Source organism: Oenanthe melanoleuca, chromosome 2, assembly GCF_029582105.1.
Source record: "Oenanthe melanoleuca isolate GR-GAL-2019-014 chromosome 2, OMel1.0, whole genome shotgun sequence".
In the NCBI taxonomy this organism is placed as follows: domain Eukaryota; kingdom Metazoa; phylum Chordata; class Aves; order Passeriformes; family Muscicapidae; genus Oenanthe; species Oenanthe melanoleuca.
In genome coordinates this window covers 32,493,796-32,514,747 of record NC_079335.1, presented here as the reverse complement: position 1 = coordinate 32,514,747, position 20,952 = coordinate 32,493,796, and the positions used below count along the sequence as shown (strand labels likewise).

Genomic DNA, 20,952 nt, shown 5'->3' with positions numbered 1-20,952 from the left:
ACTTGACAGAAGCTCTCAACAGTCTGTTAAAAATAGTGGCAAAAATAACTATTTATTTCAAAGCCTGGTTGAGGTTTTGATTTAGGATTGCATATTTAAATAATGGCAAAATATTATATATAACAGTATTTATAAACGATATATGACCACAACCTAAAATGGTTCAGATTTTTTTTCTCCAGCATTCTCTGTTGAAGACAAAAGGTGAAACAATCCATAATGAGCCAGTAGTACCTGTATTCTTTTTTAGCTATTTCTTCCTTACTCATTAGCTCAGTTTTCAAACAATTTGAAATCATTGTTACTTTAAATCCCACTGAAACCAAAGATAAACATCCCAGGAGAACAACCATTATGAGAAAAGCAAAACCAGTACTGCACTTTGCCATTCATTATTGTATCCAATTTAATTTCTGTTTTTACAGAATTTTCCATTATTTTTCTTCCTTGTATAAATATATCCTCTAGATTTACTCTTCATTTATATTTACAAAAAAGAACAAACATTAGAATACCAGAAATGTAGTATGACTATAGCTACATTTATTTCCATACAGGTATTAGTGAAAAGTTGTCTATATAAATTATTTGCCCTCTTCCACTTTTCTGTCTCTAATTTATTGTTATGAAACATGGGATGAAGAAACTGTAAAAGTTGCTTTCCCTTTTGTAAATACTTTTGTAAGTACTTGAGGAAAAAGAATTTTAGTCTTTAAAAGCAAAATAGTGACCCGTGTCTGAGGCCGAGTTTTGTTGGCTGGCACAGCCCTTGTGAGGTTTTAATCTGCACTGTGAAGTATGTGAGTAATATGAAAAAACTCCCAAACCTTCCAGTAATTTATTAAACACACTTATTACAGAAACCAAGGAAAATGAGAGATTGACTCTCAAGAACAATGCGAGTCTCTCTTGTGAGAAACACTGTGTAATAAATTATAAATACATCATCATATGAAATAGAAAGATAAATTCAGCCTGCCTGACTGAATGAAAAAAAAAAAAAAGGCACCAATCACAAATTTTTTATTACCAGCTGTGATGATGGAGTTGAAATACTGCAAGAGAAAATTATTATGGCTTTAGAAAAGGTAGTTTTTTTCTATATTAACTCCCAAAAATACATGTGATGAATGTTACTCTAAGAATTTTTGAGCATCAGGGTAGGCTTATTGGATGGGGGCATAACTCCACCCCTCCAGGGTAAGTTTTAACTCTGGCAAACAGCTGGAAAATAAGTAAGAAAGCATAAAAAGGGCAACATCCACACAGCCCTAATTCACCCCCAGTCTCCAGTGATCTTGTGCATCAAGGATTTCTTGTTGTCTGTGTAAATCTAATATTTGAGCTTGTCAAACTTATGCTTGAACTGGCATAAACTTTTTGCATCCACAACATTTTGCAGGAAAAGAGCTACACAGCTTACCTACACAAAACACGAAGAAATACTGCTTTTGTTCACTCTGAACATATTTCAGTGAATTTGAATATTGGAAGGGAGAATGAACACTTGCTCATTTATCTACCTCTATTCTCCTTTATAATTTTTATTATTATTCTCTTAGATACTACAGCTTAGAAAAAAAAAATCAGCAACTTTCTGATTACACCGCTAAGAAAAAATACAGGCTTTTGTTCACAAGAAAATAACATTAATTTGTAGATTTGATTTAGGGACATAAATACAATAAACCTCTGGGCAATGAATGGCTTTGTCCTGAGTTTTTCAAATACTGAAAGCAAAGAGAAAGAAAAAACACTGAGCATGGAAAATATCAGGTTTTTCTGATGGCAAAAACTTTCAAATTGAACTAGTAACCAAGGGGAACCATAAAAGGATTATTTTATATTTGGACAAGGAATTAAACATATTTCAAGTGAAATTATCTGAGATTTCTGAGTCTGCAAAACTCTACTAAAAATGTCACAAGAGCACATAATTACTTTCTCCCTTTCACATTTTTCTTACCAGACTCTTCTGTTTCACTTATTGGCCCAAATTCATAGAAACCACCTATGTCTGTCAAATTATTCTGGTGCCTGTGTAAAGTCTGAAGGCTGCTCTGTGCTTGTCCTGGCATAGTTCAAAACCACATGGATTACATGTTTTTTTAAAATACAGAAGATGTCTAAGGATAGACAGCTGCAATTCAGCAGCTGGAGCCCATCCTACTAAATGCAATGGCTCTGCACTGCTCCCCACCATCCCTCACATGAAGCATTCCAGTCGTGGTAAAGAATCAGCAGCCTAACTTGAGCAGATGTGGCAAAACAGCCTACAGAAATTTTACTAATTGTAACAAAAATTTGTTTAATTTTCTCTTTTGTTGTGTTTTTGACCCAACTATTAATTTCCCTCTGTTGAATACACCTTACACTTGTCCCCACTCCACCAGCATTCCCTTCCTACATGTTGATCCCTCTTTTCTTTGAGCTCAGCATTGCTTTGTCTTCCAGGCAGACTGTGTATGAGCTCAACTGGGGGTTAGCAATAAACCTCAACAAGAAAAAAGTACAACCATTTACACTGTCCAAGGAGAAATGGCAAGCACAGGATTCACTGATGGGTCCTTCCTTCCCTCTTACCAGTGTTGAAGGCTTGTGAGGCAGCAAAAGATTCTTGCCTGATTTCTCCTTAGGAAGCCAGCACTGGTATGTCAGCCACTTTAGACTGCTTTCATACCACTGGAGAGGCTTTGGCATCAGGGTTAACAATGTTGTTAAACTGAACTCTAATTAAAAGTGCTCATCTCTCTACAGTCAATTCAGAAGGAGCCTAAATGGGCTTGATCCTAACTTAACTGCATAAAGAAAAACACTGCATAAAGAAAAATGGAGAAATTTGGTCCTATAGTTCCTGCTGATTGCAACCACATTGATGGAGATGACTTTCATCAGCTCCTTCTAATGGAGTGTCCACAGCAGGTACTTCCCTAAATGTGCCTCTGGTAGAGGCAGCCAGCCCTTGATAACCCCATAGCTACATTAAGAGCTGTTATTTGCAAACTGCTTGGAGGAACACTTTCAGAACTGTTACATCAGTAATGTTAATGTCTTGGGAAAAGAAAAGGCAGTCCCAGCAATGCCAGAGGAGGTGTGCACATGCCCAAGCAAGGGCTAAGCAAGCAGTGGTAGGGCATCCTTGGATTTACAGCTTTCAATACATGAAATAAGAATTAGGTGCAGAACTCTTCCATGAGAAAGCCCACCAAATTCTTTCAAAATGACAAAACTGTCATAGCAAGAATATGGAAGATATCAGGGAGAAAAAAAGACTTAAAAAGGAACTGAGAAAAGCTCTGTTCAGGCTTATAGAGCACAGAAAATTATTTGAATAGGAGGACAGCCTTTAAGCCACTAATTTTGAGCTTGAGAAAAATAGACTTCCTCTCTTCACATTCACTATAGCTTTAAGTAAAAGCTTTTTTAGCTTTTTTGCTATAGTAAAGATCAATGACTTTTGAAAAATACGTGCAAAGATTTTCCAAAAGATCAAGGCACAGATGATACAATGATTCAATTTTAGTATCTTGATAACAGCCAAAACTTGTTTCACCTTAGGGTTTTTGGGTAGGAGGAACTTAACTGTTTCCAACTTAAAAGCACACAAAATCACAAGAAAACAAAACAAAAAAAAAATTTTTAAAAAGTTAAAAGCAGGATAATTATGCAGACATCAATATACATCCATATCTAAATGCCACAGACCCCAATAAGCACTCATATATTTAGAAGGATTCCTTTCTCAAATGCAGTGCACACACTGTGCACCTTGTGTATGTAAATGCATGCATCATGTGTATTTTCTTCCCTACTTGCAGCAAATGTCTCAAAAGAGACAACACTGCATAACATTTTCTCAGGTGCACACTCATGCAGAAAAGCAACAGAGGCCAAGCAAATTATAGTAAAATTTAACATTGCACAGTCCCATCAAGTGCTTCAACAGAACTAAAACCAACCTCATCCCAAAGAAGTCCGAAACAAAACCACCTGAGACCACTGCCAAATCATAACTGCTTCTTCCTGCATTACTGAGAAACACATCTGCAACCTTGGACTTTCTCTCTGACAGACTTCATACTTCTGCCATCTACTAATGACTGACATGCTTGATCTGTTAAAAAAATGGATTTTAACTTTTCCTTAACAACGAGAAAAGTATTTTTCACCCCTCATTTTCAAAAACAGCTAGAGCAGTTTGGCATAGATGTTCAAAAAATATCTCAACTAGTAAAGAACTGCCAAATTCCACCAAGAAAGGTAAAATGACTGGGAAAAAGAATAAGCCACTGAAAATCTTTTCTTAAAATGGAAACACTTGTGCAATTTCAACTCTCCCTTGCAAGCATTATTATGTCCTCCGAAATAAAGATCTCAAAAGCTCACTTTCAAGTAGACAGTTGGGTTATGGTTTGAAGGCCTCTTGATTTCAGTCTTATTTAAGAAAAATCTTTATCTTAATGAATACAGAGCTTAAGAGCACCAGGTTCTTGTTTACTGTAGACTTATCCACACCCTGCAATTTTTAACACAAACACTTTACAAATAAATACAAACAACTTGTACTCCAGATAAGCTTTAAAACTTTTACTGATCCTCTTTTTACTTTAGTCTATTTTCTGTTAATATCTGTCCAAGATATGCCACAGGCTCAGGATTAAGAAATAATTAAAAAAAAATCAACAACTGCACAAAAAAAAAATCCAATTCAATCCCCTTTCAACTTCCAAAAACGTGCCTCATAGGGACCATAAAATCCATGTAATTACCTGCTGCAGGATCTGTAACTGCTTGACTGGTGATGCCAGATGGTGGTTCTTGAAGCTGGTATGTTGCATTTGTGGAGGGTGTCGTAGGGCTGGTGTTGCTGTTTGTCATGTAATGTGAAGGATAGGGTGAGCTATTATAATACTGTGCATATTGGCCCTGGCCAAAACTGGGATAAGAGGGATATTCCTGCAAGACAAAAAAACAACTGATTAGTCCATCGAAGTTTTGCTACTTTTTAGTATAAATTCCAAAATATAACTACAAACACATGTCAGACTTTGAGCACGTATGCTTCCTGGACTGGATATTGTAGGACTTAAAACTGTGAGGCAGTAAAATAAAATCTAAATTACACATAATTTAGTATGTCTTCTCACACAAGTAGTTTATTATACACATTGCTGAAGATGTGTGAATAAGAACATCAGCTTCACACAATTAGTTTTAGTACTGGAAGATGACAGATTGAAGAAAAACAGTTATAAACTTTAGTTTAACTTGAAAGGATGACAATTTCTTTCAACAAGCTATTTAAGGGCTACATTTTTTCAGTGGATGAGAATTCTAAGTTTGCCAAAGTTTGCTGAACTCCTATTTACAAATTTACCTGCTGTGAACTATTAAATCCAGTAGAATTTGTGAGTGAATTATTTCCTGCATATATTCCTGACGATGTTGTAAAACTGCTGCCTGAAATGAAATGAAAAATTATGTGAATTACTGAAACAAAGTATTGGAAAATAACTTCTATCACACTATTACATCACAACATTATGGCAGATTTGTAATATTTCCCATGTGTTGACGGATTCAGCTCTATAACATGCTAATACATAGAAAGTGATAATTCATAGTTCTTGCACTCTGTGTTTCATTATTGAAATAAAAAAAAAAAAAAAAAAAAACACATTGAAATTTTGACAGGAATTTTGGACCTACCTCATCCCTGATTGAAAATTAAGCTATTGCACCCTTCTGAATAACACCCATAACACCCAGCACTCCAGCACTGTGGAAGTAATGAGGGTTTCTTTGTTTCTGTTGTTGTTGTTACTCAACAATAAGGGCAAGCTTTGTCCGGAGAGACACCACCTTTCCTCATGAAAGCTTGGTGGCTCTGTTTCTACTCCCACCCTTGAGAACTGTGTCCTCTCCCCTCCCTGAGCCTCAGCCCCCCACAGGAGCAGCAAAAGCTCCAAACAGCTCAGTCCCACTGCAAAGCCATTAGGACTCACTAATCGATCAGAGACAGCCTTGGGCTGCAAACCCTTCCTCTTTTGACAGAGTGTACTGGGCATGACACAAGAGAAAAAAAGTACCTCTCTGAGAAGGGAGACCAGGAATTTAGCCCAGAGACTGAATTACTGCCTCCATCTCCCTCCTCCAGCTTTCACAAGCCACCAAAAACAGACAGATGGGGCTCCTGTCTAATACCCACCCTGAGAAGCTGTTCCACTGAAAGGGCAGTAACCCCCTTCCAGCTGCCTTGCCCTTGCTGGTTATAACCCAGGAGTGACACAGCCACCAGCTGAGACATATGGATGCACAGGGTGAAGCTACATAAGCCACCACAAAGTCTGTAATGAAGCAACCTATTGAACTCATCTAGCAGGAAAGCACCAGTCAGTGCAGGTTATTAAAGTGTGCAGGCTGTTTACAGCCTCCCTCACCACCAAAATCTGCCTGAGTGCAAAGATATACAGAGACCTTGGGAGCAAAACTTGCAGGTGAGCAAAGGAGACAAGGAGGGACGAAAATCAACAGGGAACCAGGCACACAGATGCACCAAACCTCTGATGTACCTGACACAACTCAATTAACAACCAAATCCAAAAAGAGGTTACTCATTGGGAGAAGCAACATTTCTTGCAATTTCAAAAAGGACAGAAAGTAGGCAGGGGTCCATACTTACTACAACCCCTGAAGGACATTTGTGAGCTATTTACTTTCCTTAAACAAAAAAACACCAAACCAATAGGTATCATAGCTATAGAAGTCAGAAGGAAAAATATTTAAATGTTTTGACTGCAGAAGTTACTAAAGCACATACAAGTTAAGCCTCACAGTAGTAGATTAGTAGTAAAGGATGAAGCTTAAACTTAACATATGAAATGACTGTAAACTGTAAAATTTCTCTTCTGTCTTCTACTAGTACAAAATCTCTGATTGTTGATACATGCTACCAATCCTGTGAACTAAAATCAGATTACTTCAGCAGAAGAGTTGACATCCAAGTTTAGCAGATAGTACAGATAAACAGTACTAATGAGAAAAACATGCTTTAAATTTAATTTAAAATTGGAAAACAGATGTTATTTTTTTTTATTGTAACAAACACAAAAGCCAAAATACAGCTGAAAAATATTTTAAATTGCAAAACTTTGAAATGGTATTTTATTTCTAATAGTTGGCTGGAAGAATATAAGTCACTGTGTCTCTTCTTATTTCTGTAGGGTTTTTTGAATGATGCAGTAATACATTCAAACCCAGGTTTTAAAAGTGCACAGTTTGAGCCACTCTAAAAAGATATATAAGGCCTCTCATAGTTATAAGTAGAAAAAACTCCAGACTTTGCTTGAGGAATGCATTATCCTTCCTCAGAAAGTTTGGAAAATAATTTGCAAGAGCAAATGAGAAAAGTAATTACATGCCAGCCAGCATCTCTCCCTCTCAGACAAAGACACACACACACTAACATGCAGATCGCTCTTTCATCTCATGGTCAGCCCTGGCTTCTATGGAGGAGGGGTAAGGGTCTCCTAGACCGTAACAAACATGAAGCAGGTTTCTCAGAAACAGCTCTGTGGGCCACCCAGAACTACAGGCCTGAAGTTGTTTTTAAAATACTCATGATTTTGCAAATTGTTTTTTAAATATTCAGCCATAACATGGCATAGAGCCGCTATCCTGCCTTAGCTGAACAAACACAAAAATAAGAAGGGCTACAAAACATGTGAGATTTACCGCCCTAAGTTGGCCGGCACCACAGCTTTAAAATGTGATAAAAGCTGTAAATTGCAGGTCAAAGGTCTATTTTGCAAAGAGCTCTGACCCACATTAAAGCTGGGAACCCCAGGCAGCAGGGGAAGGCGGCCGGACCCTGCTGGGAGCGGGGCGCGCTCCGGGCGCGGGGCGCCCTGTGCCGCCGCAGGCAGGGGAAGGCCCTAAGGTCCTCCCCCCTGCACTGGCCACAGAGGCACATTTGCTCCCCTAGCTCAGTCTCCTTGCCACGGGCTATGTCTATCATCAGGGTACAATGTATGTGGCAGAAGTTTAGTGCAGCTCTCTTGGGAAAGCCTCAGACGGCCAGATGGGCTATTTAAACTCAAGGTTTCTTCCGTTTGCTTACAGTGTTTAAAAATCCTTGGCAAAGTCCCCCTTGTTGTCTTAGTAACTGCTAAGCCATCCAGCACAATATTTTTATACTGTATAATAATAACCAAATACCTTAACATTTACTTTTTTGCGGCTGAATTCCCAAACCAATTGGATAGCTATTCTCTATCATCACAGCCCTGGTTACTAAAACAATGCTAGCGCTCATCACAGGCCTAGCACCCTTCCAGTGGTAGGGTTCTCTGGTGGAGGGTAAAAGCCATGCTTTTTATCACAATCAAAGGAGACTCAAATAAGACATTTGCAAAAGGAGTTCCTGCCTTGCTGTTTCCCCCAGCCCCTCTCCACTCCATTTATCCTCACTGTGCAGTCCTTATAACTCTGCCAATATAGGAACAACGGCCCATTCCCACAGCTATTAGTCATGTAAGTGGTCTTTCAACATCTATGAAGCAACTTATATGAAAAACAGCTTAAGGAACACACTTGTTAAATAAAGTAAGAGGGGGGAGGGGAGCTGGGAGATGGGTGGCAGAACCGCCTGAGTCCTCTTCTCATCCTCTCCCCTACGCATCCTCTATCACTGAGATTACAAATTTGTGAAAAACAAAAAATCCAATTACCAGAACAAACTTAGCAAGGAGTCACAGGCAGCAATTCTCCTTCTAATTTTCATAAGCTGGCAGCCTCTCCCCCGGCTATTGTTCGGTGACTAATGACGCTGTAATTTCAGCAGGGTCAGGAAAAGCACTGGCTTTAATTGGCTGCACACGCAGCGCGAGGCAGCGTCCCTGCATTGCAGGGAGATATTCATCCCAGGGAGAGGAACCAGAATTAACTCCAAAGCTTTCTAGCACGAGGTAAGCCCAGCCAGGGAACACGAGCAGGACAACTGCAAGGCTGCTAGGAAATCCCCGTAGCTGCAGGCAGGAATGCCAGCAGGGCCCGAGCGCCGTGTAACCTGCCTTGCGAAGGAGCCTGTGGGATCCATTATCTCCATTTAGCAGCTCAGCAGCTGCACCAAGAAGATGAAGAGCAGCTATTGCAGGCTATGACAAGGCTGAGGCTGCAGCCTGCCCATATACTGCTAGAGGGAAAAGGGAGAATAAACTCATTCTCCTCTCTGGAGGCTTCTGCACAAACTGAACAGCAGCAGCACTAACCCTGTCTTCTGTCAGGAGAATCAATTTTGTCCTTAAATAATAGTTATATTATGGATAAGTTCTCCTTCCAAAATTAAATCAGGAAAGCGAAACAAATGTTCCTGTTTACTTTCAACAGCTATTCAATCAAAAGGAAGAATTAAGTCAATTTAGAGTTGTTTCAAATACAAAAGTTTACTTAATGAAAATATTACAAAGACATATATTCTCATGTATAGTATAGACATATATTGTCAAACATTTAACTGCAAGAAAGACCTGCTCAGCAATGTGGTTCTTTTCTACTTAGCAACTAACAACTCCACCAGTCCTTTAATTTGATTCTCCTTATCTCCATTTTTAATCTCTAAGATTTCTGTAGAAGACCAGTCCTTCCCTCACCCACACACTGTGCTGTTTATGAGCACAACAGAAAGGACATGTACACCACAGGGACCCTCCATCTCTGACCTGTGGCTTTTCTGCCCAACCAGACTGTCAGTGATCCATTCACTTCGAGGTGGGCAGCTCTCAGCCCAAAGACAGCACAGCTAGAGCCAGGCTAAGACTCCCTCCTCCCTAAGCCATGCAGACAATTCCATCATTAAATAAATCCTTTTCTTATTAGAGCTTAACAACTGGGTCATCTTTAACATATTTCTTTTCCCAGAATATTTTAAGATCCTTGCCTTTCAAAGTATACAGCTGAAATGCTTTCCAAGATCTCACTGTTCCATCTCTTGACAACTGTCACCCTTCACTGAGCTTGACAGTTCTGATCTTACACAGATTTTGCATATAGCAAAAAAAAAAAAAAAGCAATACCCTTTATGGCAGACTCTATGCAGTCTATTGACAGAGTCCTAGCTTTGCACTACTAATGCCAGCACTCACATACAGCATTCACTTCGAATTTTCCAAGCACTCTCTATGTTATCCTATGCTGCTCCCTCTTCCCCTGCCTCTATTGAATGAGTTTCCCATGTACATCTGCAAAACTATTTCCCTGTCCTGCCTAAAATCCCTTTTTATTGACATCCCTCTGCTCAATATCCTACAAAAAACACCTTTAGAGCTGTTAGATAACCAGTATGGGGTGCCAATTGTTTATTATACATAAACAGTGTCAGCTTTATTGTTTCATTAGGCTCTTCTAGCCTGCATGCTTATTTTTAGCCTCCAGCTTCTATGGGAACTATATTTTTATTTGTCTGTGGAAGTTAACACAACAGGATTCCAGTATATGACTGTGGCATGAAGGCACTACTGCAATAGAAATTATAGGCAGCACAGACATGATTTTTAATAACACCATTTCTTAGCAACTGTGAATTATCAGTTCCTTAAAAGCTGAAATGTTGATTTAGAAGTTCATTTTAGCCACTGCTGGCAGGTATTATGAGCTCTCTCCTACAGAGAGGCAGGGTTTTTTTTGGGGGGGAGATACATGTGGAGGTGTGCTTGTTGTCTGAGTTTTTTTGTGCAGCTGTCTGCAGAAAGCAAAACCAGTAACCTTGTTTGGTTATATTTACTGTGATGAGGAGAAGATCATCACCATTCAGCATGAAGATGAAAATCCACATGCTGCTCTAGTCCTGTCCCTCTTGCTTGTCAGAGCACATTATAAGTCAGCAATATTTCAGATGCCAGATGGTCACTTCTGCCCTATGGAGCTACTCAACATATAGTTCAAAGTAAGATTTAAAAAATGCAACAAAAAATTCTCTCTTGTGTCTGAGCAAAGGACTGGATCAATATAGTCTTAACACTGGAACAAAAGCAAAATCTTATTCACTTAGTCTCTGGAAGCACTTCTGCCTCAAGACATTTCACAGAGTGTTTACCTGGTGACACAGTTTAGACTGAGCTTGATAATATACAAAGGTGCTAAACTTAAAATGTGGTCCTTGTCAGTGATTGATGACTTATTTTAACAACTCCAAAATCTGCAACACACCTGATACCTACTGCCAAATTCAGGGGTGAAAAGGCCTGCTGCAGACATCCCAAATTAGCTATTTCTGGTAAACAAAGATTTTTTAAAAATATCCATTAAGTAGTGAAAAATCCAGAACCAGGCACACCCAGTGACTTCTCAATAAAGAAGAGGGAAAGGAATTGGGAGAACAAGGTGGAAAGACATTAAGTAAACTAAACAGGCAAGTACAGCTACAAAATATAATTGATAATAATAGCCTGCACATACAAAGACTTACAGCTTTTAAATAGACTTCAAAGAAACAGACTTCAATCATTACTTAGCTACCTCCACAGCTGCAGTAGGTATTTTTATCTTCTCCCTCCTCGAACACGCTCAGGTGTCAAATTATATTTGGCACTTCCTAAATTCATAATCCTGTCACGTTTTACAGGACTAGCTTTGTCTCATTCATATTTGCTTAACTATTGCTATTCAGAGACACATTTTTTACTGTAATAACACTAAAACACTTCACTATTTAAAATTTAATGAAGCAAGGGATCTTCCAAACTGCTGAGAGCTGGCCTGTTGCTCTCTCAGCAAAGGCAATCATTATTTCATCTCCAACTGCAATAAAATCAGAGTTAAGTGCTCAAGCAAACATTCATTTTTATTCTAGGAATATAACAAAATAAGGAGGAAAAAACCCCACCATAGCATTAGCTATATCTAATTAATGGTAATATCTGTTTATACATACCTTGCATCTGGTAGCTATAGGGAGCCTGTCCAGGTTGAGGTGTGCTAAAGCTGGCACCGTAGCTTAGAAATCCTGTCTGTCCAGGTGACTGTGACTGTGCCAATCCACCTTCTGTCTTGATGCCTGCCCACAATGCACCTAAATCAGTTAGTGACAGCAAATCTATTTGTTCATATTCAAACAGGGATGGAAAATACAATCACTTAATTAACAGCCATTTTAACATATACATACTATTGCCTGAGAGGACAAATACTGAGAGCATGCACAATTTATAGGGTAAGGGCAGTCTAAAAGCACACTGAAAACTGAAGTTCACCAGGGAGAGGTTAAATTCAAAACTGTGTTTCCAATAACTGCAAAAGAAATTTATACATGAACAGGAAGTTGCATTATTCCTTTTTTCCTTTCCTGCCAGAGGCAAACTTTTCCATATATTCATGACATTACACAGAGGTAGATTAGCAACTTTATATGAATTTAATGAAGCATAGCATAGCCAAGCTCTCCTGCCATCTACCCATTAACGACATAACTGAGAATTGCATTGTATAGTATTCCTACATGAAAATTACACAGCTCCAAGAATGGTTTTTTAAAGAATTAGAAGTGGATAAAGGGAACTAGCAGTATTAAGTGCAATGCTTTTTCAAATGTAATTAAACACTAATTCAGTTCTTAACAAATAAGCACCTAAGAGACAGGAACTATTCCTGAAGCAATCTCCTAAACTGGGAAAAACACAGCAGAGTCATTAATCTGCACTGACAGAGAAATCCATTACACACCACATTACTCTCTCATTTCTAAATTTAGTTATAAAAGAATCCAAAGTCTGATCAATGAATGACTTGCTGCCCAGTTTCAGTGATTCTTCTCTCAATTTGTAAGGCAATGAGCAAGCAAATATCAGCAAGCAAAAGACTGAGGAAATGCACACAATTCAGCCTCTTAGTTTTAATTAGAAGGTTGTCCCAACATGAACTACCATTTAAAAATAATTCTAGCCAAACTAATGGAAAAGTGATACAATATTCTTAGGTTTCACTGTGGCATTCAGTGAGACCTCATTGTTCAGAAACCAACAATATTTGAACTGAATTAACTAAGTGTGAATTAGTAACATTCCTTTGAAAAATCACTGTTAATCTAAGTCCATTTCCTGTTTGGATTTTTCTTTAGAAAGTATTCAACAATGTTTCAAGGTAGGAGAAGGCTCAGAAGTTACTGTGTTGGCAAATCTTCAATACCTCCCTATACACAAATGGCAGCATATTTCCTACCATCTACGTAATTATTTTTCAACTGTTGTCATTAATTAACCTTAATTCCTTCTGCCAGACCTTCTAACTGCTGAGCTAAACCTGTTTGCTTGTTTTTCTCTGATGCTTACTTGATTCTTCTGTTTCATGTTACAATTAAGCAGTTCGAATGACAAATCTTGACACCTCATTCCCAAGGGGAAAGTCCTGCTATGGATGGTTTGATATCAACAATCCCTATTTGTTGTGTGTTTAAGGACTTCTGAAACGCTGATTAAATATGGTTTAGAGAAAGTTTACCTAAATCAAGCAGTAAATTTGTAGTCTAAATTTGCTTTAACAGCCTGATCCAGCTCTCCATCTCAGACAGAGCAGGAGGAGATGATCAAAAGCAGCAGTAGGAGGATGCCACTTGAGTGAAGACAACTTGGCACTGACATGCCCTTTTGCAAACCTCCATGCTATGAAGAGCCTTTCATCTCCTGGGACTTACTCTCACACTTGCTCTCATCCAGAAATCCTTCACTCATCAAACCCTGATGCTCCCTTCTCCCAAGTCTAATGTACTCAAGGAAGTGGGGAGGGACAGTGACACAAGAGGACTACCAGGATCTGGAAAGTAAAGAAGTTGGTAAGCAAAGCCTTTGCTAGATGCTGGTGCTGGAGCAGGCAGGAGGAAAGAGCTTCAGGAAATTCTCCAGCCTCCTCAGGGGCTTTGCAGATGAAGCAGAGCCAGGAGCCCCAGGGCAGCAGATGTCAATGGCATTCCCCTCCACCCCCCTTCCTGCCTGCATGGCTGCATGGCTGTGGAGGTGGGGAGCTGGAAAAATGAAGAGGCTAGAGGTACAGTTGAGACAGCACCTTCCCAAACTCCACTCTAGAGAGAAAACTTGAGGCAGGCTTATACAGGACCCTGTGAATACTCTTTCTTCCTGCAGACACTGAGTAAAGAAACAAAAAGAAAGAGGCCTCAACTAATTTTTTCCTTTCACATACACCTAAGTCTTCTCCTTTTATGCTGCTGCAAGATTTCTGCCTAGATGAAAGAAAGGCAAGACAGAGGGTACATGGGTCTAAACTGCAGATCAAAGAGTAGAATTTAGGCTCTAAGCAAAGCTTCAGCTCTTGCCCATTGCAAATGAGGGTCCTAATGCTCCCCAGTTTCATTTGGGAGCACATATTATATGGCATACCTTATATATGCAAAAATACATGGTAAGTCCCAAAACTTTTTAATAGTTACTTGCTTTTAAATATTACTCTAATAAAGTACATCAGCAAGGAGCACCTTAGCACCAGCCACAAGGCACAAGTCTGAAAAGAACAAAACACGTAAAAATCCTCTTGGCTCAAGAGCTGAGGATTTCAGTGGTCAAAAGTAGCTCTGCAATGTAAAACATTGCAAATTTATCTGAAATCCTAGGCATGGGGGATGGACTAGGCAAAAAACCAAACCAAAACAAAAGAGCAGGCAAGCATGTTAACCCCCACAAGCAGTTGCCAAGTAAAGCAACTCTCAATTACAGCTCCGACGACAGTGAGACAGCTAAACTCAAGTAGTGAAATCAAGGCCTGGCTGAAGTCAGTGGGAATTTTAGAGCTGACTTCAGTGAGGTCAGGATTTAATCCAGAGGAACCAAGTGAAAAACAAAAAAGTCACTGTTTGGGCTGCCCAAGCCTAGCAGTCAGCCAAGTATGAACACAAGGTGTCCACAGGAGAAATAGGTCAACAAAAGCAGGGTGGGGAAAAGGGTTGTCTGTTATCATCCCACCTGGTCCAGATGGAATTAGCAGACAAGCTCTCATCAGCAACAGGGGCTCTTGTGTTTATCTGTGTGTGTGTGTGTGTGTGTGTGTCTCTGTGTGTGTGTGTGTGTGTCCAAAACTCCCCATCTCATAGTATAAGTTTAAAATATGTGTATTTGAACTGAAACTGGAACATCCAGTTTATACTTAGAAACCTATTTTAAAGTAAGGGGGAAAATAATGTATTTCCTTTACCTAGTGTCCACCATAGTCTGCCTTAGGATATACTTGAGATCCAGTGGATTTTCAACTTGCAGACTTCAAGATGAGAGATTCACCATTTTTGCACTTAAAACTTTTAACAATTTTAAAGTGAACAGCTTGCATGGTGAGTTTTGTCTTTTTGGTATAAAACTTACATTATCTGAACGTATTTTTACAAAATATACCGCTCAAAGCATGTGGATTGTATATTTTTAATATATTCCCCCAGAGGAATATAAGGCCTATTTTCTAATAATGCATCCTTGCTGCTGCACTGCTATGTGGTCTGCCAGCAGACAGTCTGGCAGGAAAATGGTCTCACCCATTGCAGCTTGTTTTTAAATTAAATTTTTTGGGGAATATTTGCTACTTAGTACTATCGCCTTCATCAGGCAGACAGAGCTTTAGTGGCAATTTACCTCAATTTTCACCTCCAGGGAGGTTTAAAACATTGGAAAGTGAGATTTTTTTTTGATGGAGGCATTTTTGAATCAGGTTTTTTTTTTTTTTTTTTTTTTTTTTTGCCTGCTGAAAATCAGCGCAACCTTGCAGATTCATCTGGGTTCTAGTAAACTATGAGCTGAAATTCAGACTTTTACATCCTGATGTAACCTCACCACAGCTGGGGAGCAGAGCCCTGAGCAAGTCACCAGGAGCTGGCCTGTGCCATGGAAACCCCAAGATCTCTTTTCCCACTTCACTGCTGTATTTTTGATGTCACCAACAAAAAGCTAATGAACCTCTCCCCTGATCCTGAAATGGGCTCATCTTCTTGAGTACCTTTTCAGCTCTTTAATACATAAAGCATCACTCACTCCAAGGTGGGAAAATTAACAGCCTTCCACAAGAAATGCTCTAGAGCACAGCTGTCCCACTAAGTACTGACCCAAGGGTCACACAGTCTTGACCTAAGAACCCATTTACCTGAGGAATGGAAGGAGCTGGTGGTGATTTCTTACCATAGGAAGGGATTCCATAGGGCTGTCCGGGCTGGGGGTAGGTGGCATAGGCTGTAGCTTGCTGCATTCCCGCTGGAAACTGTGTCTGCCCGTACGCAGCCATCGTTTGTGAGGATGGGGTAGGAAGAATATGGGGGTAGGGTCTGCTATTGATGACAAATGACAGAAAATAGGACAGACATTGCATTAGACAGACATGCCTGTGCTTATTTTGGACTTATTATAATCCTGCTGCTTCATTAACACATAAATAGGCTGTGCTAGACAACAGAAACTTTAAGAGACAAAACAATAAGAAATCAATAATAAAAGAATAAGTGAAATTAGAACTTTACAAATATTTTTCAAATACATTCTTAGCATTTTAAAAAAAAAAGTATTTTTTTCCCTAGAAGCTGCTGTGGTTTAAATTATGGCTTAACAGATGGACTCAATTATTATTTTAAATGAGGTTAAAATCTGCCTATTCCAGTTATTATTATTACTACTACTATTATTATTTTAAAAAGATATCATACTTGGAAGGGTAAATCTGTGGTGGGGAGAACTGGTGTGTTTGTCTTGGGCTGAAACCACTGCTTCCAATTGCTGCACCAAGGAGAAAAGAAAGCATACAGAAGTGTAAATACACACACCAAAGATAAATATTATTTTTCCTAATAGAATTTCAGAGTATTAACAAGATTTTAATTAAATTCAAATATCATTGATACCTTAGATAGAAAATAATATTTTATGAGGAACTATACAGGAATGCTTAACATTAAAATCTTGATTGCAAATCTCAAATACTAAATTGCCCCTTTGTACAATTCCTGAGCCATAGCTTATTCTTTGGTTGCACACAGGCAACATTTTCAATGCAAACAACCTATTTCCTAATGGAAACATTTCCCTTCATAGTTTCAAAGGATTGTTGATATCTCAAGTGCAACATTTTATTAACTTTTTAGAATTTTTAAGACCTACATTTTATGAAGGAGCTTTATGCATGCCTCGATTGAAAACACATGGCCCGCTTCAGAGCACGCGCCTCTTTTAAAAAAGTAAAATTCCTAATATAGACTATGCATTACCTTATTACACTTCTATTTTCTTCCACCTTATCTGCTGTCTCAAATGCTTTGAGCCCTTCAAATGAGTATTGCATGAGGATGCCCAAGGTGCAGATGCTGTTAGTGAAACACAATGGAGGAGGCAGTGCTGTGAGCTGCTCCCCGAGCTGCCCCAGCAGTGCTGCTGACACGGAGCCTCCCAAAAACACAGCCCATTTCTGTCAGCATTTCTGGGTGCTGCTCAGAGCCTGGCTGCTCTGCTCCAGGCAGTATTTTTGGGAGCCCTTCTGGTTACCGTCAGGGTGTCACTTCTCCTCTAGGTCCCAAGGTGGGCTTGGAAGCCTTTGTAAAGGAAGGGTCAGCGGTGGGTTATGAGACTACTGTAAAATCAGACAGCCCGAGAAACACCAGGCCTTATTGCTAACTGCTTGGAAATAAACAGGGCATGCAAAATTACCCCTCGCCAGCTACCCCCTTCCTGGCCAGCTACAGCGAAAATCCATCATCTTTACACTCTGGGGGCGAGCAGGGAGACCATTTCTGTGCCTTCTACACCTGATCATTTTTCTTTATTGTGGCCTGTGAGGTTGCAGACATGCCAAATGTTACAGTCCAAGCTTTATTCAGATCACCACAGATGTACATAGCTACTATTAGGTACACATCGTATTTTCATCTTTCAGAGAATTAAAATACCTTAGAAACCTTTCTTTGGGCTTTCAGGCTTGATGCTTTCATACTCAATTGCCTGTGCAGAAAATGGAGGCTGTGACAAGACCAGCAAAGGGCTGGCTACCAGGAATCTGACTGGTTGTGAGATGTCAAAATCTGCTACTATGGAAATGTAATTCCACAATATAATATTAGATCCTTTTCTGATTTGATTTAATGTACTAGAAATATCACAGTTATTCCACAGGTGTGCAAAATGGAGCAAAAACCTTAGATTGTTCTCACAATGTTTGTATCCTGTATGTCAGAAGCCAAGATGCATTTGGCTTTCTCTAAAAAAAGAAGCCTGACAAAAGAATGCTTTGGTAATAATACATTACAGTAAGTGAAGAAGACCTACCCCTCAATTTGAATAATAATCACAGAGGCATGTATGTCTAGTCACAGAAAAAAAAAAAAAAGTAATTGCTCTGTACAAAAGTAATTACTCTTAAAAAAAGTAAGAATACTCCCTAGTGAGACTCCCACCAAAGGTACCAATAGACATTAATAAGCCTGATACTGTAATGCTCATTACTTGGGGAAAACTCCTGTTGACTTAGATTAAAATGAACAGAAATAGGCATAAGCTGGAAAGTACAAAAGGCTTTTTAAGAGAGCTGCACAGGTTTAGACCACGTGGGACAATAAAATAATAAATGAAAAAAAATTCTGAGCTTAAAACATTTGTTTACTCCTTACCTGATCCTGAGAAATTGTCTAAAGACCCGTCTGTGGTAGTAGTAGTAGCGATCTCACTGCTGTTCATTGGTTCTGTTTTGACTATATAGAAATATAAACAGAAAATATTCTATATGCTCCTAATATTCTTGCAGGCACATGCACACACACTCACTACAAACACAAACTCAATAAAGCAAAAATCTGCCAAAAAATGGTCTAAATCATGGCTATCAATATTTTGCATTTTATGTATTTGTGTATACAAACAGTGCAAAATACTGGCAGTTATGATTTATACATAAATATAAGATGACCAAGAGGGTTATTCCTGTCCCCAAGGAATAAGAGCCACTGTAACAAACCAGAAGTCCCCATGCAACTCTCTGCACCTGTCCTGATTCCTCTTAATCCTGTAGACCCAACAATAAGGATCCACATTTAGATCAGGTCACACAGTATTTACAGGCTTGAAAGACAGCAAATTGAATAAGACAAAAGAGCAAATAATTTTTAAACTGTTTTCGCTGAGGGCTGTTCAAATTTTGTTCCAAATTAAATAATTTTTCAGAGAAAATTTAAGAATTTGTGATGAAGTAAAACACTTTTTTTGTGGTGGATTTCTCCTCTCAAAATTAAAACCAACTTTATACTCAACAACCCTGAATATAAAAAGAGGACACAGTCCTCACCAAATACTTCAAAGAATGCTTTTACATTTTATCCCTCTGCATCCACAACATAATGCAGCTGTCTGAGAGTAAAAAAACAAAAAAGGACCAAGAGATTATTGCCTGGCTCATGGTGATTCATAATTAATAATCAATTAACGACTTCTAATAAAACCTCAAGTAAATAAACAATTCTCCTTTCTGTCAGCCCAGTGCAAAGTCTGTAATGTTGAGATCAGGACAGTATCCTGATCCAAAGAGCAAGGATGGGGCTGAGTTGGCATGGATGCAAAATAGGCACCAATAGCTACCCCCTATATAGTCTGTCTATACATGTGTGTTCAGGAATTACAACCATCACTAGCAGAAACCTTTGGTACCAAGTTTGAAAAAGGTGAGGCAGAGGGATTTTCCTCTTTTCACAAAAGATCTTTCCTTTCATTGCCAATCCACATTCTTATTTCTGCATGTCTATTTCTTTCACCAAGCCCCCTCCATGGAATTTGAAAGAAATCTCTCAAGATTTTACTAATTGTCCATTATTTTCTTTTGACTCTCATGCAGCATTTTGTCTGCTAAACTTGGGAAGTCAATGCTTAGCTGCACATAGAACTCTGCTGTGTCTGCATTAACAAGCAAAACAGTCCATTAAGGAAAGTTTCATTAAGTGAAATGGTTGGGGCAGTGCCCAGTGTCCAGAGGTTGGGCAGTTTTGGGAGCAGTTATTCAGCTTGAGAACATCAGCTGCACTTCTGCAAAGCAGCTTTTTTGAAACAAGTGAAGTCCAAGAGACTCCCTAAGGAGAATTACCGTGTAAGAAAAGGTGGCCACGAGGTTCACTCCAAAAGTGCACTCGTGATCTCAATTGTAACTCCAATATAAAGGTATTTCTTAAAAATACAGCATCTAAGTTATTCACCATCCATTAAATGACTAAATACGAAAAGTCTAACACCCAGATACGGTGAAATATTTATTGCAAAGTGTCTATCACAAGTAATTTTTCAGAAACTACCAGACATTTATCACATGTTCAACAGTTTGTCAATCTAGATATGAAAAATTATAGCATCTACATTATCTTCTGCTTTTTCTTAGGTTATCATAGCTAACAGTCAGACCCATACTTCTCTCATAGACTACTTCAAGTTTCCCAAGAAATTGCAAGTCTTCTGAATCTAATTTCCTTGATGCAATTGTACTTTGGGAATAACAATGAAAGATGCTTTCCTCTATAGCTGGTATCTGTGGTGGGAGAAAAGAGAGGAAGATAAGACACATCAACCTAACCTGGAGCAAAGGGTGGCAGTTTTCAATATGTGCTTTCTCCAAACTCTTCCTCTTCTCTACTGGAAAAACAATATTCCATATTCTTCATTTTTGGATCACTGCAAATTAGCAGCCTGAGAACTAGACTGAAGTACCTCATGCAATATAGAGAAGTATAGTGTCAGTTGTTCCAGATAAAAAGCAGCCCTTCTAAAAAGAATTTGGGATTTCTGATGGATGACGAGTTAGGTGAGAGATGGAAATGTCCATTAGCAGCCCAGAAAGCCCAACTGCACCCTGAGCTGCATCAAATGCAGTGTGGCCAGCAGTGCAAGGGAGGCGATTCTGCCCCCTGCTCTCTGAGACACCACTGGGAGTACTGCTGCATCCAGCACAGGAAGGACA

The 20,952-nt window shown here is 39.0% G+C and overlaps 1 protein-coding gene across 1 annotated transcript in view; it reads right to left on the bottom strand.

Moving 5' to 3' along the window:
• Positions 1 to 20,952, bottom strand: part of EYA1 (EYA transcriptional coactivator and phosphatase 1) — a 155,145-nt gene that overhangs the window by 49,082 nt on the left and 85,111 nt on the right. Inside the window, exons 5-10 of the mRNA XM_056485623.1 lie at positions 18,629 to 18,709; positions 16,679 to 16,748; positions 16,161 to 16,306; positions 11,930 to 12,052; positions 5,378 to 5,460; positions 4,770 to 4,956 (exon numbers count right to left, since the gene is read on the bottom strand). Coding sequence (XP_056341598.1) covers positions 4,770 to 4,956; positions 5,378 to 5,460; positions 11,930 to 12,052; positions 16,161 to 16,306; positions 16,679 to 16,748; positions 18,629 to 18,709 — 690 coding nt within the window. The remainder of the gene's footprint in view (positions 1 to 4,769; positions 4,957 to 5,377; positions 5,461 to 11,929; positions 12,053 to 16,160; positions 16,307 to 16,678; positions 16,749 to 18,628; positions 18,710 to 20,952) is intronic.